The sequence below is a fragment of the Odontesthes bonariensis genome, chromosome 21, assembly GCF_027942865.1.
Source record: "Odontesthes bonariensis isolate fOdoBon6 chromosome 21, fOdoBon6.hap1, whole genome shotgun sequence".
NCBI lineage: Eukaryota > Metazoa > Chordata > Actinopteri > Atheriniformes > Atherinopsidae > Odontesthes > Odontesthes bonariensis.
In genome coordinates, this window is record NC_134526.1 from 4,797,784 (window position 1) to 4,813,531 (window position 15,748).

Consider the following 15,748-nt stretch of genomic DNA (forward strand, 5'->3'; position numbering starts at 1 on the left):
CATGCCTCAGTCCATTTCTACTCACCATCACCCAGTGCTAAACTGACTGTACGCCTTAAAAACGGCTCAAAAGTCTTGATCCAGCCCTTATTTCTTTATATATTTATGGTCAAACATAAATATAAATCCAGAATCAGATGCAGCTAAAGAAATGGGAACAAATGATGTGTCTCTGTGACAGGCTGCTGGGAACAAAGTGCCTAAAGATCCAGTTTAAAACGGCTTCTTTGCTAAGTTGTCTGTTCTGTGTGGACACAACACTGGGTCATCCCTTGAGTTTGGAGCCTTTTTCCTGCTTGAAATGTCCAAAGAAAAAACTTCAGAAAGCTGGGGAACTATTGATTACTTTAAACTAGGGCTGGGCAACGATTAAAATGTTTAATCTAATTAATCACATGATTTCCCTGATTAATCACGATTAATCGCATTTGTACGCAAAATCCAAAAATGAATCCAAAAGTAGCGTATAGCTTTTAGCATTTAGTTTTATTTTAAATGTGCTGCCATATGAATGAAAGTGCCATAACATTTGTTGTGCAAACACACTTTTAACATCAGCATCTTTCTGTAGTTTTTATGTAGAAGCCTCGCTCCACTGTCTGTTTCCTTGAATGACTTGCTGCTATCAGTTGTGTGTTTTGCCTTTAAGTGATATTTTAGACTGGAACTACTACGCTGAGAAGACAATTCAACTTGGCAGTGTTTACAGATGACTTTGGTTCTGTCGACTCCGCCGTCTGGAAGAACTTTAAAATGAAAATGGCCGAGTAAAAGTTCCGTACCCTTCTCCAGGTTTGGTGGATCCGCCGATTACTTTCTTTTCCTGTTCCACAGCAGACAGCAGCAGACTTTTACAAAATAAAAGCCTTTGAGTAACAGACTTTTACAAAATAAAAGCCTGTGAGAAACAGACTTTTACAAAATAAAAGCCTGTGAGCAACAGACTTTACAAAACAAAAGCCTGTGAGCAACAGACTTTTACAATAATAAAAGCCTGTGAGCAACAGACTTTTACAAAACAAAAGCCTGTCAGCAACAGACTTTTACAAAATAAAAGCCTGTCAGCAACAGACTTTTACAAAATAAAGCCTGTGAGCAACAGACTTTTACAATAATAAAAGCCTGTGAGCAACAGACTTTTACAAAATAAAAGCCTGTGAGCAACAGACTTTTACAAAATAAAAGCCTGTGAACAACAGACTTTTACAATAATAAAATAAATAATAAAACAGGGGTGGTCTGTGGCGTAGTGGGCTGAGCAGGCGCCCCATGTACAGAGGCTATAGTCCTCGCTGCAGCTGGCCCCGGTTCGAGTCCCGCATCGGACGGCCCTGTGCTGCGTGTTGTTCCCCCTCTCTCCGTCCCCTGCTTCCTGTCTCTCTGAACTTTCCTTTAAAGGCACAAAAGCCCCAAGAAATAATTAAAAAATAAATACATTTAAAAAAAAAAAAACGTTAATGATAAAATATTTATCGGCGTTAAATAATCAACGATTTAACTCTTCCAGCCCTACTTTAAAGATTACAGGAGAATCTGAACGTTTCTGGTGTCCTGGAGAATTTTATGAACATTAAATTCTCTTCACTTTGAAAGCTGCTGCCTGTATGTCGCTGCAGACACGCAGGTCCATGACAGAGAATCTTACAAAGAAAACAACAACCTGTGTCATCACGCTGTCATGGCTGAGGACTGATGCTCTCTTTATGGCGAGCGGTAAATCTGGAGCAGATGAGTGTTACGCTGTGACACACGCCGACACGAGGTGTTGATCCTGTGGTTTGGATATATAATCGCTGCACTAACGTCCCCTTAACTCAGTCACATTGTGGCTTTTTGATTCACCGTGATTTCATGAGTGATTACGCTCTTATTTCTAATTGATTGGATGTCTGATAACCTGATGCCGTCTAATGACTAATTATGATAATTGCACATGTTGTGATTCATTACTGAGGGCTGCGGCTCAGATGAGAAGTGATTAACTGCTGTTTGTTTCCACTCATTATCCTGGCAGATTATCCTGTTAGTGATTTTACGTAAAAACAAGAAAACACACTCATTATTTATCTTTTCGGGGAAAGTTTATCATCATGAGCAGTAAATTTAATCTATTTTTACCCGTTTGTTGTCTGAGAAGCAGGATTTTTTTGTTAGATGCATAACTGTGAAGCCTATAAAAACTCCCATAAAGGTCTTCTAGTATTCGTTGTTCTTGCCTCTCTTTGTTAAAGTTTGCTTCATCTTCGGCTCGTCTGTGACAGCCTGTTAAAGGAGCTCAAGGCTGGTGGATTTTATTATTTTTACCACTTATTCATACAATCAGCCACTCCCCGTTGGAGCTACTATCGAGCTAGCACATGTTTGTGGCTCTTGGCTCTGGTTGAAAAACCCACCTGCAATATAGGTGTGACTGTCACCTGGAAGAAGGGAAGCATGTTCTGCTGCATCTCACCCTGAAAAGACCACTTTACTGTGACTGAACACGACTGCACAACTCAAATCTGAGTTGGGCTGAGCAATTTTATCGATACTGCGATATATATCGATATTTCGTGTCCCGATAAAGTATAGATTTTTGACGAAATATTGTCGTCAACGAACCTCTATCACGTGACGAAAACAAGACGAGACAAAATGTAAATGGTGGTCTTGCAACGATAACTATAATTAAATATATTTTTGACGAATAAAAACTAGACTAAATGTGGTTTCGAAATAATGATGTTTAGTCACTAAACATTTTCATAATTTCGCCTCGTCTCGTTTTAGTCAACGAAAATGAAGAGACGTTTTAGCAGAGTTTTTATATTGTGAATTTTTTATATTTAGTTATAGTTATCGTCACCAGACCACCATTTACATTTTGTCTCGTCTCGTGATAAAGGTTTGTTGACGACGATATTTCGTCATAATTTTCGTTGACGCTGCAGTAGACACCTAGCCTGGCTGACGCGTCCACAATCTCGATGAGATGGTGGTCTGGGAACTAGGTGTGCATTTTCTCGTATTTGAGGCGTGGTTTACGAATGCCTAGAGCCGTTTATTGGGCGCTACGAATGTCTATCAAATGACGTCAGGTTCTTCCTATGCTGCTTTGCGCACGATTCATAGCCAATTGTATCACTTATACCAGATGACGACAGAAATTCGACAAGGAAGAAGAAAAAAAAGTAAAATAAAAGTAAACTTGCGCTCTAAGCTACTTAAATTAACAACAAAGTAGGCCTATATGCTATATTCTACATGAATTTTTATGTTGTAGAGTTTTGAATTTATTTTAATAATGGAGAAATTGAGCAGACTTGCTTTGTTGTCTATAGTAGCAGATCAACCCTCATCTTATTTTGAAGCTCCCAGCTCCCAGAAGTGACGTCAACGAAGCTTTAGCAGCAGAAAAGCTATCAGGCTTGTGTTGATAATAATTAACTCCTGGACTATGTACAAACTTCCAAATGCATCGTTTTGTGGGTACAGACCATATTTGTACTACTGTAGAAGTTTGGTGTCATGACATGTGATTTTAGTGTGGTAATTTTGGAGATACTGCCAGGGTCCATTAGCGCTTGTACTAAGCTATTCGGGATAACTCGGTAACTCAGCTGATGTTCAGCCAATATCGGAAAAACTTCGGGTGGGCTACTTGGCTGGATGTCACGGTTCAAATGACCCCAGGGTGAATCTACTCCGAAACACTTTCTAAGGCTGCATCGAACGGTAACGTTGTGTCCGCTGTCATGTTGGATTAACACTCTACAAGCTTCGGTGTAGCGCATGGACGTCGTCATCGTCTTGCTGCCCCCCCTCCCGTTCTGTGAGTGGTTCCCAAACTCAGGCAAAAATAAGGGCGGTGGTTTCCAGGCTGACTTTGCAGTGAGAATGAAATCGAGCGCAAAGCAGCATGGGAATTCCCAGGCTAGTAGACACCATTGATCTGCTTTAACGGTACTGAGCTCTGTGACCACAGTGCAAAGCTATCTGATAGGCTGCTGAGCTGAAGCACCAGGTCTCCCACAGGTAGGGTTGCCAACCGTCCCTTGAAAAACGGAATCATCCCGTATTTAGAAACAAATGTACGCGTTCCGTATTGAGCTCAAAAGGGACGCACTTTGTCCCGTATTATCAAAAATAGTCCATAAAATGTCAGTGGAATAAATTAATAACACGACAATACGGAATCCCGCTCTTCTCATTGGTCGAGGTTGCCTAGCTGCGAAGAAGATAGCGGAAGACAACAAAGCAGCATGGGTGACCGTGACAGTGACACAGACGCCGGCACTGCTGCGTTAAAGTTCTCAGACGGTACTCCTCCGAGAAAAAAAATAAAACGACTGCAAAAATACAGAGAGGAATGGGAGAAGGTAAACACCTGGGTGGCAAAGGTGCGCGATAATATTTATAAAGCGCACTGCACTGTGTGCCGGCGCACTTTTTCCATAGCCCATGGTGGGCTGACTGACCTTCAACAACATGCCTCCGGTGTTGGGCACGTGCAAGGTGTAAGGGACCACAAAACTAAAGGAACTATATTTATTTATACAGTTTTAAGTTTAAGACAGATTTCTGTTTAAGAAAGATATTTATTTGATTCAGTTTATTTTGTTATTTTGTACATTTCTGGTTAAACATTTGTTTTCCATGTGTTTATATCACTCAAAAATATGCATTTAATTCAATTCAGGTTCGAGTCAAATAGTTAAAAAATCATTTCACTTACAAAAAAAAGAGCCAAAAAATAAAAACACCACGCCAGGAAGGGTGCCAATGAGGTGTCCCTTATTTTTTTTTTCAAGGAGTTGGCAACCCTACCCACAGGTAAACCCCACCTTTGACTCGTGTCATTCCAGAGGCGCCGTGTCCGGCCCGAGGCTATATGGACTCCTGTTTGAGAATAATAATAAAGACCTGAGTGTGTGTGTGTGTTGCAGGTCTTCTCGGCATGGTGGCCCACATGATGTACACTCAGGTGTTCCAGATCACCGTCAGCCTGGGTCCTGAAGACTGGAGGCCTCACAGCTGGGACTACGGCTGGTCTTTCTGGTCAGTCCACACACATTCAGTCCAAAACCAAACTGAATATCCAACCCTAGCTTCACTTCATTCTATATTCATCCACAAAACCTCATTTTGACTCTCATAGAACCCTTTAAAGAATATGTGTCAAACTCGAGGCCCGCGGGCCAAATGTGGCCCGTGAGAGCTTAAAAGGTCTGATTGTCTAAAAATAAATAAGTCAAATACGTGCAGTAACCAAAAACTACATTTCCCACAATGCATGCCGATTATGTTACGCACAAAGTGACGGCATCCCGCCACTGGACTGCAATGTTTCCAAATCGATGCGATTTTCCCAACAAGTGGAATTGAGAAAAACAAAATAATGATCCCAAAATGTCCAGGAAGAGAAAAACTGATGCAGATGCCATCTTCCATCTGCTTCAATTTTTCTGTTTCAAGAAAGATTGGAAGGCGAATACGTGTTTGTGCTTCAATGGAAAAAACGGTATGTCTTTAGTGTTATGTGGCGGTTGTCAAAGAGTACGATCTACGTTGGCATTCTGAGACCAAACACGGAGCTCAGTGTGCCAACATTTAGATCAAGAAAAACAACAAATATGCCCAAAAATTAAAAGGCAAACTGCGATCGCAACCGAAAAAAATGAGGCAGTAAAAGCTAGCTTTGTATGATATTTCAAGTTTGGAACAAAGTAAATGTCCTAACTTGTGTTTGATGTTATTTTTCTTTATTCACTCGGATAGTTTGATCGTTGATGGATGGAGTTATGTGGGTTTCATAAGCTGACAAATTAAAAGGATTTATGATATAACAACAGAGCAACAAGCAAACATATTTTTTTACATCTATGCAAATATATATGTTATATTTGTATTTTGAATAAGGAATAAATTCAGAGTTATTTAACAATTTATTTTACATTGCATTTAGTTACATTTATAAGTTACATCTGGCCCTTTGAGGACAACGATTATGCTGATGTGGCCCTCGGTGAAAATGAGTTTGACACCCCTGCTTTAAAAGTTCCCTTGAACTGGTGAACAGATGCTTTATGAAAGATGTTTCTATCGCATCCTAAAACAACAAATATCTGATAAAATAATCTGACTGTGGACAGACGACAGAGTGAATATTCAGTCACAGCTTCAGTTTAATCTGATTCCCCGGCGACAGACACATAAATGCATCCTCCAGCATACAAACGTAACCTGCTGAAGGTAGACAGTGAGTGACAGGGCTGCTGTTATTCAGATAATCCAGACAAGACTTTCACAGCTGTGAAGGCTGAGCTGCAGCTGCTGTCTGGGCTGAAAACAAATCGCCGATCAATCAAGGACAAAGACTCTAAGAGAAGAGCAGCATCCAGGTGACGTGTACATGTCATCACGAGCCACAGTTGTGTTTGATTGGTAAGCTGCCACGAGCTGTTGGGAAAGGCAGCATCAGCAAATCCCCCGAAACTGAGCCGAAATGGAAGGTTCACTTATTAAATTCTAAGGTTTTAAACAGCAGAAGATGAGAAAAAATAAATAATCTGGTTCAAATCAGGCGTTAAAACTCAGTAAATCCAACCTCGGAGTAACAACACATGACGTATGACACTGTGACAAACTAAGTGAACCCCTGATCCAGCAGCTGGTTTCCTGTGGGACGTTATCAGTCTCTCTCCTGGTTGAGGAGGAATCTTGACTCTAGAACACTTTGGTAACCAGAGGAGTTCATGGTGGACTCAGTGGCTGCGAGGTGCCCAGGTCCTGTGGCTGCAGAACCAGCCCAGATCATCAGCCCTCCACCACCGTGCTTGACAGCTGGTGTGAGGTGTTTGTGCTGATGTGCTGTGTTTGGTTTGTCTTTAAGGCGGCGGATGAAAACCCATAGCTGTTTTTTATTTTTATTTAATTAATTAATTTAATTAGATTGGAGATACTAATTAATACTGGGGGGTAGGGCTGGGTATCACCGCCAAGTTCCTGGATCGATTCGATTTCGATTCTTAGGGCTTTAAATCGATTAATCACGATTCGATTCGATTCGATCCAATCCGAATCGGTTCCATCTGCTTCTCTTGGCGCCAGGATTTAACCTCAAAATGTTGCATTTTGACATCAATATTTCAAAGGGCTGTGGCTTGACAGTGTTAACAGATTGTTACATTATATTAGTAACACCTGAAGCCACCCAGTGGAAAGAAGTATTAGCAAGATTTTACACTATATTCAACGTGACAGCCTACTTAATTAAATACATTTGTAGGAGCCATTTTAGTCTCACCTATAGGCACTTGGGGGAGCACTTCTTTTATGGTAGCTAACTTAGTTCTAGGTATAATTACAGGTGCCCAGAATTAGTGGGTTGATGACTGCTTGGACTGGGGAACACATGGTTCTTACCGTAGCCGTGTGGATTGGAACCAGTAACTTCATGAAAAAAATCATTCATGAAAAAAAAAAAAAAAAAAAAAATCGATCTCATGCTCTACAAATCGATTATGCAAATTTTAAATGAAATCAATCCAAAATCGATTTAATCGATTTTTTTACCCAGCCCTACTGGGGGGGGCGATTTTTTTCAACCCTGACAGGATTTTTTTTCCCAGTCCGACCCTGACAGCTCCCAACAAGTGTCGGAATGGTGGTATCAAAGTGTCGAAATGGCGGGATGTCGCAGTGGCGTCATGTCTGAGTGACGGGATGTCGGAATGCCGGTTGCATACCCATTTTAAGACGTGAGACATCCTTCAGAGTATCTTCCAGCTTCCAGCTAGTCGACAAACAGCATTTTAACATAATTACCCCTCCAAACTGGAGTGGGTCCATGGATGCAGGCAGTGCAGAAGTGTTGAAGTCTCTCACGAGTGTTTCAAAGCACTTCATCACCACTGTTGTGAGGGCTACTGGGCGATAGTCAAGAACACAAACCAGGTCCAAAGACACCAAACTCCAAGGTGAGGACTGAGAACTAATGTTAAATAGGGCATAAATACATCCATTTATTAGTTTTTAAAAGACACGTTAATACAATTATCACAACGACAAAACGTATTCATACACAAACTTTAGGTTGAATCATGTCAGAGTAAACTGACTGCAGGGTAGTTGCAGCTAGTGTTGCTTTCGTCAATGAAAATGATGCCGAAATATTGTTGTCAACGAACCTTTATCACGATAACTATAATTAAACATATGATGCAATATTTTTTGACGAATAAAAACTAGACTAAATATGGTTCGAAATAACGATGTTTAGTCACTAAACATTTTCATAATTTCGTCTCGTCTCGTTTTAGTCAACGAAAATGAGGAGACGTTTTAGCAGAGTTTTTATATTGTGAATTTTATATATTTAATTATATTTATTGTCACCAGACCACCATTTACATTTCGTCTCGTCTCGTTTTCGTCATGTGACAAAGGTTCGTTGACGACGATATTTCGTCATAATTTTTGTTGACGAAAGCAACAGTTTTAAAAAGACACGTTTATGCAATGATGATCAGAATTTCTTATAAAACACCCAAACAACACTTAAAGTATTCAGCCGACCTCGGAAGCTTGTTTTGCAGCAGCTTCTACAGAACTGGTGTAATTTTTAAAGTGTTAAAATATCCAGAAATATGCACTTTATCTCCAGGGGCTCAGTTTAAAGAAGGTTTGGTGATGATGAGCTCATTTTTCAGGATGAAAACTAAACTTAACTCAGGAAAGACGCATTAACTCGGTGTCACGGCCATCAAACAGTCCGGATCTCAATCTGATTTATGATGGAAACTGAAAAAAATGCTCCATGACGAGGCTCCATCCTGCAGAGCCGATCCGTCAGCTGGTGCACGAGAAAGTTGGAACCCGATTGATGAAGAATGTTGTTTTTCATTTGAGGATTCCTCAAAGAGTTCGAGCTGTCAGGAAAGACGGATGAGCTGAAACAAAGTACTGATGCTTTTTGGGTCACCATTTGATCATTTTTTCTTCCCCTGCAAGTGAAAGAAATGTGATTAATCACAAGAAAACTAGGGCTGTGCAAGTTAACTCGTTATTATCGCGTTAACGCATTATTTAACGCCAATAAACATTTTATCGCTCATTAGCGCAGGTTTTATTATTTATTTTATCAAAGTAAAAGTCTGTTGCTCACAGGCTTTTATTTTGTAAAAGTCTGTTGCTCACAGGCTTTTATTTTGTAAAAGTCTGCTGCTCTCTGCTGTGGAACCGGAAAAGAAAGTAATCGGCGGATCCACCAAACATGGAGAAGGGTACGGAACTTTTACTCGGCCATTTTCATTTTAAAGTTCTTCCAGACGGCGGAGTCGACAGAACCAAAGTCATCTGTAAACTCTGCCAAGTTGAATTGTCTTCTCAGCGTAGTAGTTCCAGTCTAAAATATCACTTAAAGGCAAAACACACAACTGATAGCAGCAAGTCATTCAAGGAAACAGACAGTGGAGCGAGGCTTCTACATAAAAACTACAGAAAGATGCTGATGTTAAAAGTGTGTTTGCACAACAAATGTTATGGCACTTTCATTCATATGGCAGCATGTGATTAACTAGATTAAACATTTTAAATTGTTGCCCAGCCCAAGATTAATTACAACAAAACCTTATTGAGATTTGCTTCAACTGATAAATAAAACTGTTCAAAACAAACAGCTGGGGTGGTCCGTGGCGTAGTGGGCTGAGCAGGCGCCCCATGTACAGAGGCTATAAGCCCGATTTATGCCCTACGGAACCGGACGAAATTCGTCTGTTCGGTCCATACGTTGTTCCCGGAGCTTCTATTTATGCCTCCGTCCGCACGTTGCGCACGTCCGTAAGAAATCCTCTAGAGGGCGGTATTGACGCCATGTTTCTCAAACCCGCGGCCGACATTGACTCTATATTGAGTCATTGTCGGCACGGTGCCCAGGCACCGTGGCGTCATACAAATGAATATACCCCCTGACCATCTCACAAATCCTCTCCTCCATTCCCGCCATTTTTAAATCTCCTACTCTTCGTTCTTCTTCTTCCTCCATAACTTCCGGAGCCAACACGCTCCTGACTCTCTACTGCCCCCACGACTTCCTCTGGTATTGCTCCGTTTCGCCCGGAGCTCACCGGATTGCTAAGCTCTTGACCTACGGACAAACTGACGGGTGAAACGACCCCCGGAACCGGGTGAAAGCGTCCGTTTCCGTAATTACCGTAGGGCATAAATGGGCCTATAGTCTTCGCTGCATCTGGCCCCGGTTCGAGTCCCGCATCAGACGGCCATTTGCTGCATGTTGTTCCCCCTCTCTCTGCCCTCTGCTTCCTGTCTCTCTCCACTGTCCTATCCAAAAAAGGCATAAAAAGCTGCATTAACGTCCTCTGAGAGTGATGATGGCTGTTTTTTTTCAAGGGTTGTGGAGTCTAACTCACCTTCTCTGTGTCTTCCTCTACAACCAGCATGGCGTGGGGTTCCTTCACCTGCTGCATGGCCGCCTCCGTCACTACCCTCAACTCCTACACCAAGACGGTGATCGAGTTCCGACACAAACGCAAGCTGTTCGAGCAGGGCCTGCGCGAGGAGCAGACCTACCTGGACCAGGAGGCTTTCCACTACTTCCGGGACCGCTCCCTCCAGTCCGTCTCCAGCGCCGTGGAGGTGTACCCCGGCCACAGCGGCGCCAGAGCCGGGCTCGTGGTGGGGGGCCCTGGTTCCGGACCCGGTCCTGGTCCCGGTCCTGGACGTGGAAAGATCCGGGCGACATCAGCTGCCGTAGACCTGGGAGAGAACGCAGACTCTCTGGGGGAGGAGCAGTGCTGAGGAGGACTGCACCTTTAATTCTGGACCAAGCCTCTGACTCTTCCACTGACAGCGAAAGCACAGCAGTCTTTATTTTTTATTTGAAGGAGACGGATACTGTCCTGTATGTTCGTGTTAAATGAGATGTCCAAACTGTGAAAAACCGACATCTGTGACCTCCTGGGTGGAAAGTAGATGTTCTGCTTCATATTTCAAGGTGATTTGTGTCGTATTTTAACATCAATAGATCGTCACAGCTTTGAATTGCGACTTTGAGATTGTCCGACTCGAAAGTAGAAATAACTGGTTCGTGTTTAGTAGCTGAGCAGAAAACATCTAAAGACTGTGAATAAAGCAGAAACACACACGAGAGAAGACTGAAAAAGTTCCCGTTAAACCAGAAAACAGATGAACTAGCGAAGGGAAGAGACGTCACTAAAGCCATTTTTACCCTATTTAAAAACAAAACAGCCAATATGTGGGTTTAGAGTGCAGGAGGACAAAGTTTAATCCGCATTCAGTCTTGCTTTGAATGACTATGCAACGATCTGGGCGAGCTATTGTTTGACGGCGATGAGCTGATGTCAACGGTACAAACAAAAATATTAACTGGCCTACATATTTTGGAACATTGTGGTTATTACATTGGGCGGTCCAACGCAGCCCTACTTGTCCCTTGGGAGGTGGTGGTAGTTACTGGATAACTCCATCTGGTGTGTTGAAGCCCTCAGAGCACTGACACACTACTACTGACATCGGGAAATGATTTAATCGGCTTGTGTTAGCAGGTGGACTCTCGAGTAAAAGACCTAAGCTACTTTTGGCTGAAACAAGGCCGTATATGGGCCATTCTACCGAATTGGTTCAAAGTCAGGTTGGAAAAAATTTGTAATATTGTATGCTTTATTCCCAAAACTTTGACCGTATATATATTATACCATTTCTAAAGAACACATATCTAGTAAAAGAACAGTACATTTTTATATTGTACTTTCAGACTGTATTGGAATGTTTTTCCTCTCCCAAAAATTGTCACTACCGAAACATAGTAATACACTATATTAAAAAGGTATTATTATTTCTCAGTTAAGATTGTGTTTGCTTCCCTCCTCTAAAGAATATTTTTACCAAATTTCTAAGTTCAATTTATACAATTCATCAAAATCTAAATGCAATATTTCTTTGTAACATGCGTAATACTGATCATTTTGATTCCAGAGTTGATGATTGATGAAATTGATCATACTTTAAACCAATCAGTATCCTAACATTTTAGTTGATAACTGAATATACTTTATTTTTCACGAAACAACCAGTGTTTCGGTAGTGACTGCACTGTTTCGGTAGTGACCAAAAGTATTTTGTTTGCAAGGTTGTATCATATTTCCTCAACCGTATTGCTTAATCTTAACTCATAACATGCTTTAGGTTGGGAATATTGAAACACAAATGTTTTGTGGTCGATGGAATTGTTTTATTTTTTGAAGACATAACAGTTGTTCATCCAGAACCATTTAAAGTACAAACATTACATTGCCAATGGAAAATTACAGTTACAATTACAATTACAGTTCAGCAAAAGAGAAGAAGAAAACATAACTGACAAATAACTGATATGTTGTTGCTGTCAGGCTTCTAAATGCTAATCAATGTATCCTTGAAAGGTTTGCAACAAATACATTCAACATCTTAAAGAAAAATACACCAGAAATTGATATGCAGTTGAATCTGAATGAATGAACTGATCATGAACAAGAATTTCTCACACACACGCACGTGCAATTGTAACAGTGAACCATCAGGATGCAACTGGAAGCAAATGGTCTTCATGTTGCTTCAACCATTACTAGTATGTCACAAATCTAGTTTTTCACATACTGCGGTGAACACTCTTGGGCTGATCTGGACATGCCTCTGTGTGACGTTTTCTGGTTTAGGGATTAAGGTGACGACCTTGTCCACTGTGTACCAGATCTTGTCCTCTAGTCGTGGCCAATAAAAGCGGTTTCGCCCAATGTTGTGCATAACATTGACCTCAAGGGCACCTGCACACAGATAACAGGTAAAATAAAAGGACATTTGGTGAGACATGATAAGTATTGCAATCTATGAGAAAAAGTTTGATTCAAAGGGAATCGGAATATCAGAACGGAAAATGGCCAAGTGAGAATAAATGGAAAGAGAGAAATATCATGCAATGTAACTAAATTTGGAAATATGTGAGGAAAAAATGAAAAGATGGACAAATCACCTTCTTCTATAGCTTCAATGATTCCAGGATATGGGTCATCGTCATATGTAATGACACACCACTTTCCAACAAGGTCTTCAGTGACGTCATCAACTGGACAGAGAGTCCCTTCACACTCAGAGCTTGAAGTGGAATGGCTTCCATTTTCTTGGGCTGTTGTTTCAGATGTTCTTACATCTCTTCCAGGCTGTACTTGTGGTGCAATATTTGTAGATGATGGGTGGAAACAGGGACAGATGGCCTCTCTGTTGCAGAAGCAGCTGAGCACTCTATAATGAATCATGCCAGGTGTAGTGCAGATTACCTGATGAATGCTCAGTGTACCTTTGATAGTGGTCAGCTCATTTGGCAGGAGAGTGCTTACCCTGTTTATCTGGTCTTCCTCCACGTAGAGGAGCTTGATTTTGGTGAGAGGAAGGAGTGTGTCATAGAGGGCTTTTGCTGTGGGTATGTCAGTACCCCTGGCTACTTGTGAATCAGCCGTTCTCTTCATGGTGGCTCCAACGCCATCGGCAGGCCCTTTCCCGTGACCAGCTTCCAGGAAACTCCAGTTTACAGATGTAAATCCCATCTGGAAAGGAATGGTGCTCAAGAGATAAAAGTTCTTCTTTCCTCTATATTGCATGGTCGGCCCATCACTGATGAAGAAGAGCTTTTGGATCCTCGGATGGTTCTCCTTCAGAAACTGAAGAACTGGCTCAAGCTGAGCCCAAATGGCAGGAGGATCATGTTTCATGGAAGGTGACAAGGCACAGAATGTCAGTGTACAGTCTGTGGTGTATACAACAGCATTGTGTAGTGTAGTCTGCCTGTGTGATGCTCCAAAATGGACTTGCTGCACCTCCTTTGCATACTTGCACTGCCAGTTTTCTGCATAGTCAATGTGAAGAATAGCTTCGTCTTCTTTCAGAGATCTGTGCAGGGATTGTAGCTGTGTGTACTGGTGATGGATGTTGAAGAGGTGCTTGCACACTTTGGCTTTCATTTCTCGCTCAAAATCTTCCAAAAGGTGCTGTGGGCTGCCCTCACATCTCTGTTTGACCGTTTTTGTCACAGTGATCTTCTGTCTTTCTCCGTCCTTCTCTTTTTCATAATCTTCTTTTTTTGTGAGCCACTGGTACCACCATGTGGCTTCTGTTCCTGATGTACCAGTACTTGTGGTGTGTGTGAGAGACTTGTTCTTACATGAGAGACATTCCCTGTACATGCAAGCTTTAGCCTGAGTGTCACAGCACAACTCCTCAGCAGCTTTGCTCAGGCTTGGTGAGATAATAATGCCAAGGTGCTTGAGCCTGTCTGCTTTCATTTGGGCATTGTCATGCAGTTTGCAGACACATGTCTCCCTGTTGTTGATGTTTGGGGCAACAATCCAAAAAGGTTTTGTTCTGCAGAAAAGCGAATAGGACAGCTTCAGATGAGGCATCTCCAGCATCAACTTCTGATGCAAATTCAGCATTGTGTCGGAGAGGAACCTCTTTTGTTTCTTCTTTTTGAATCTTGTGATAGTTTCATTCTTTCCCGCTGATGCCCGACTATTGTCATCTCGACTTAAGAACATCTTGACTATGTCCGTGGTCTTATTTTTACCAGTTCTCTGATAGGTGAACTTCGACTGTGGCTTGTCTACAGTCTTGTTGTAGACTTTGTGGGAAATACCTACTGTTTTTCTCAGCAAATTTACAAGTTTGTACTTTCTGAGCAACCTATCTGAGACAGCTCTTCTAAATGCATGCTTCTGTTTATAGTTGACAGACTTATATTTTTTCTCCATTTGGTGCATAAGTGTATTGTGGAAAAGCAGTGTTTTTCTAATATGAGCAGGAACTTTGTGCTGCTGTACATAGTTATGAGTTTTTGTTCTTGGGGAACAATTTGACTTGTCTGATGTCAACCTCAATCTTAACCTCTGACATCTTTTTTTCAATTTTGCTTCTCTCCGCTGCATGTCTTTGACTTTCTGCTCTAGTTTCTGTAATTTTCTGTAGTTAGAGGTTTTTGTCCTTCTCCTTCTCTTGTCTGCAGGTCTATGCTCTGGTGTCTGATCAGCCTTAGTCGAAGTGCTTGGTGGTGTTGAAGCCCTGCAAAATGTCTCCATCTCGCTCTGTCTTTTGGCCAACACCCTGTGCTTTTGCTGTCTTTTCCTCCATGATTTCCTGACCTTCCTTTGCTCCCTGTTGGACAAATCGCTGATACATTTCAACTTTCCCTCTTCCTTTCGTTTCCTATTTCTTTCTCTTTCCTTCCTTAAATATTCTTCGTGTTTCACTGGGTCATCCCTCACTCTTTGTCTGTATTCTCTTAGCCTCTCTGCTCCACTTTTTCTCATTTCTTTTGGCATTTTGGTTCTTTCTCCCTTGGACAATTTCAGATAGAAATCAGTATTATCTACATGTTTACCATTTAGTCCACACAACACATTTATTTAAAAATTATGGGATTGAACTACTTACCATTCCATTTTGTCACAACCGAAATGATCATGTCACTACCGAAACTTTACCATATGTTTCGGTAGTGACCGTTTCGGTAGTGACAATTCTAGCTAATTTTGAACATAGCTAAAGAATGCTAGCAAGCATATGGCTAGCATACACGTCTTTGAAGAGGGGTACACACATAAAAACATGATATTTTGCATAAAACCCCCAAAAGTTTACTTAATTGAAGAGAATATGTGTTTGGTAGTGACAATTCTTAAGGTTACACGCCGATTTTCAGACT

General features: G+C 41.5%; 1 protein-coding gene across 1 annotated transcript in view; it reads left to right on the plus strand.

Annotated features, from left to right (window-relative positions):
* Positions 1–11,613, plus strand: part of gsg1l (gsg1-like) — a 45,565-nt gene extending 33,952 nt beyond the window's left edge. Inside the window, exons 4-5 of the mRNA XM_075453987.1 lie at positions 4,926–5,037; positions 10,437–11,613. Coding sequence (XP_075310102.1) covers positions 4,926–5,037; positions 10,437–10,797 — 473 coding nt within the window. The 3' untranslated portion in view covers positions 10,798–11,613. The remainder of the gene's footprint in view (positions 1–4,925; positions 5,038–10,436) is intronic.
* Positions 11,614–15,748: the final 4,135 nt, after the last annotated feature.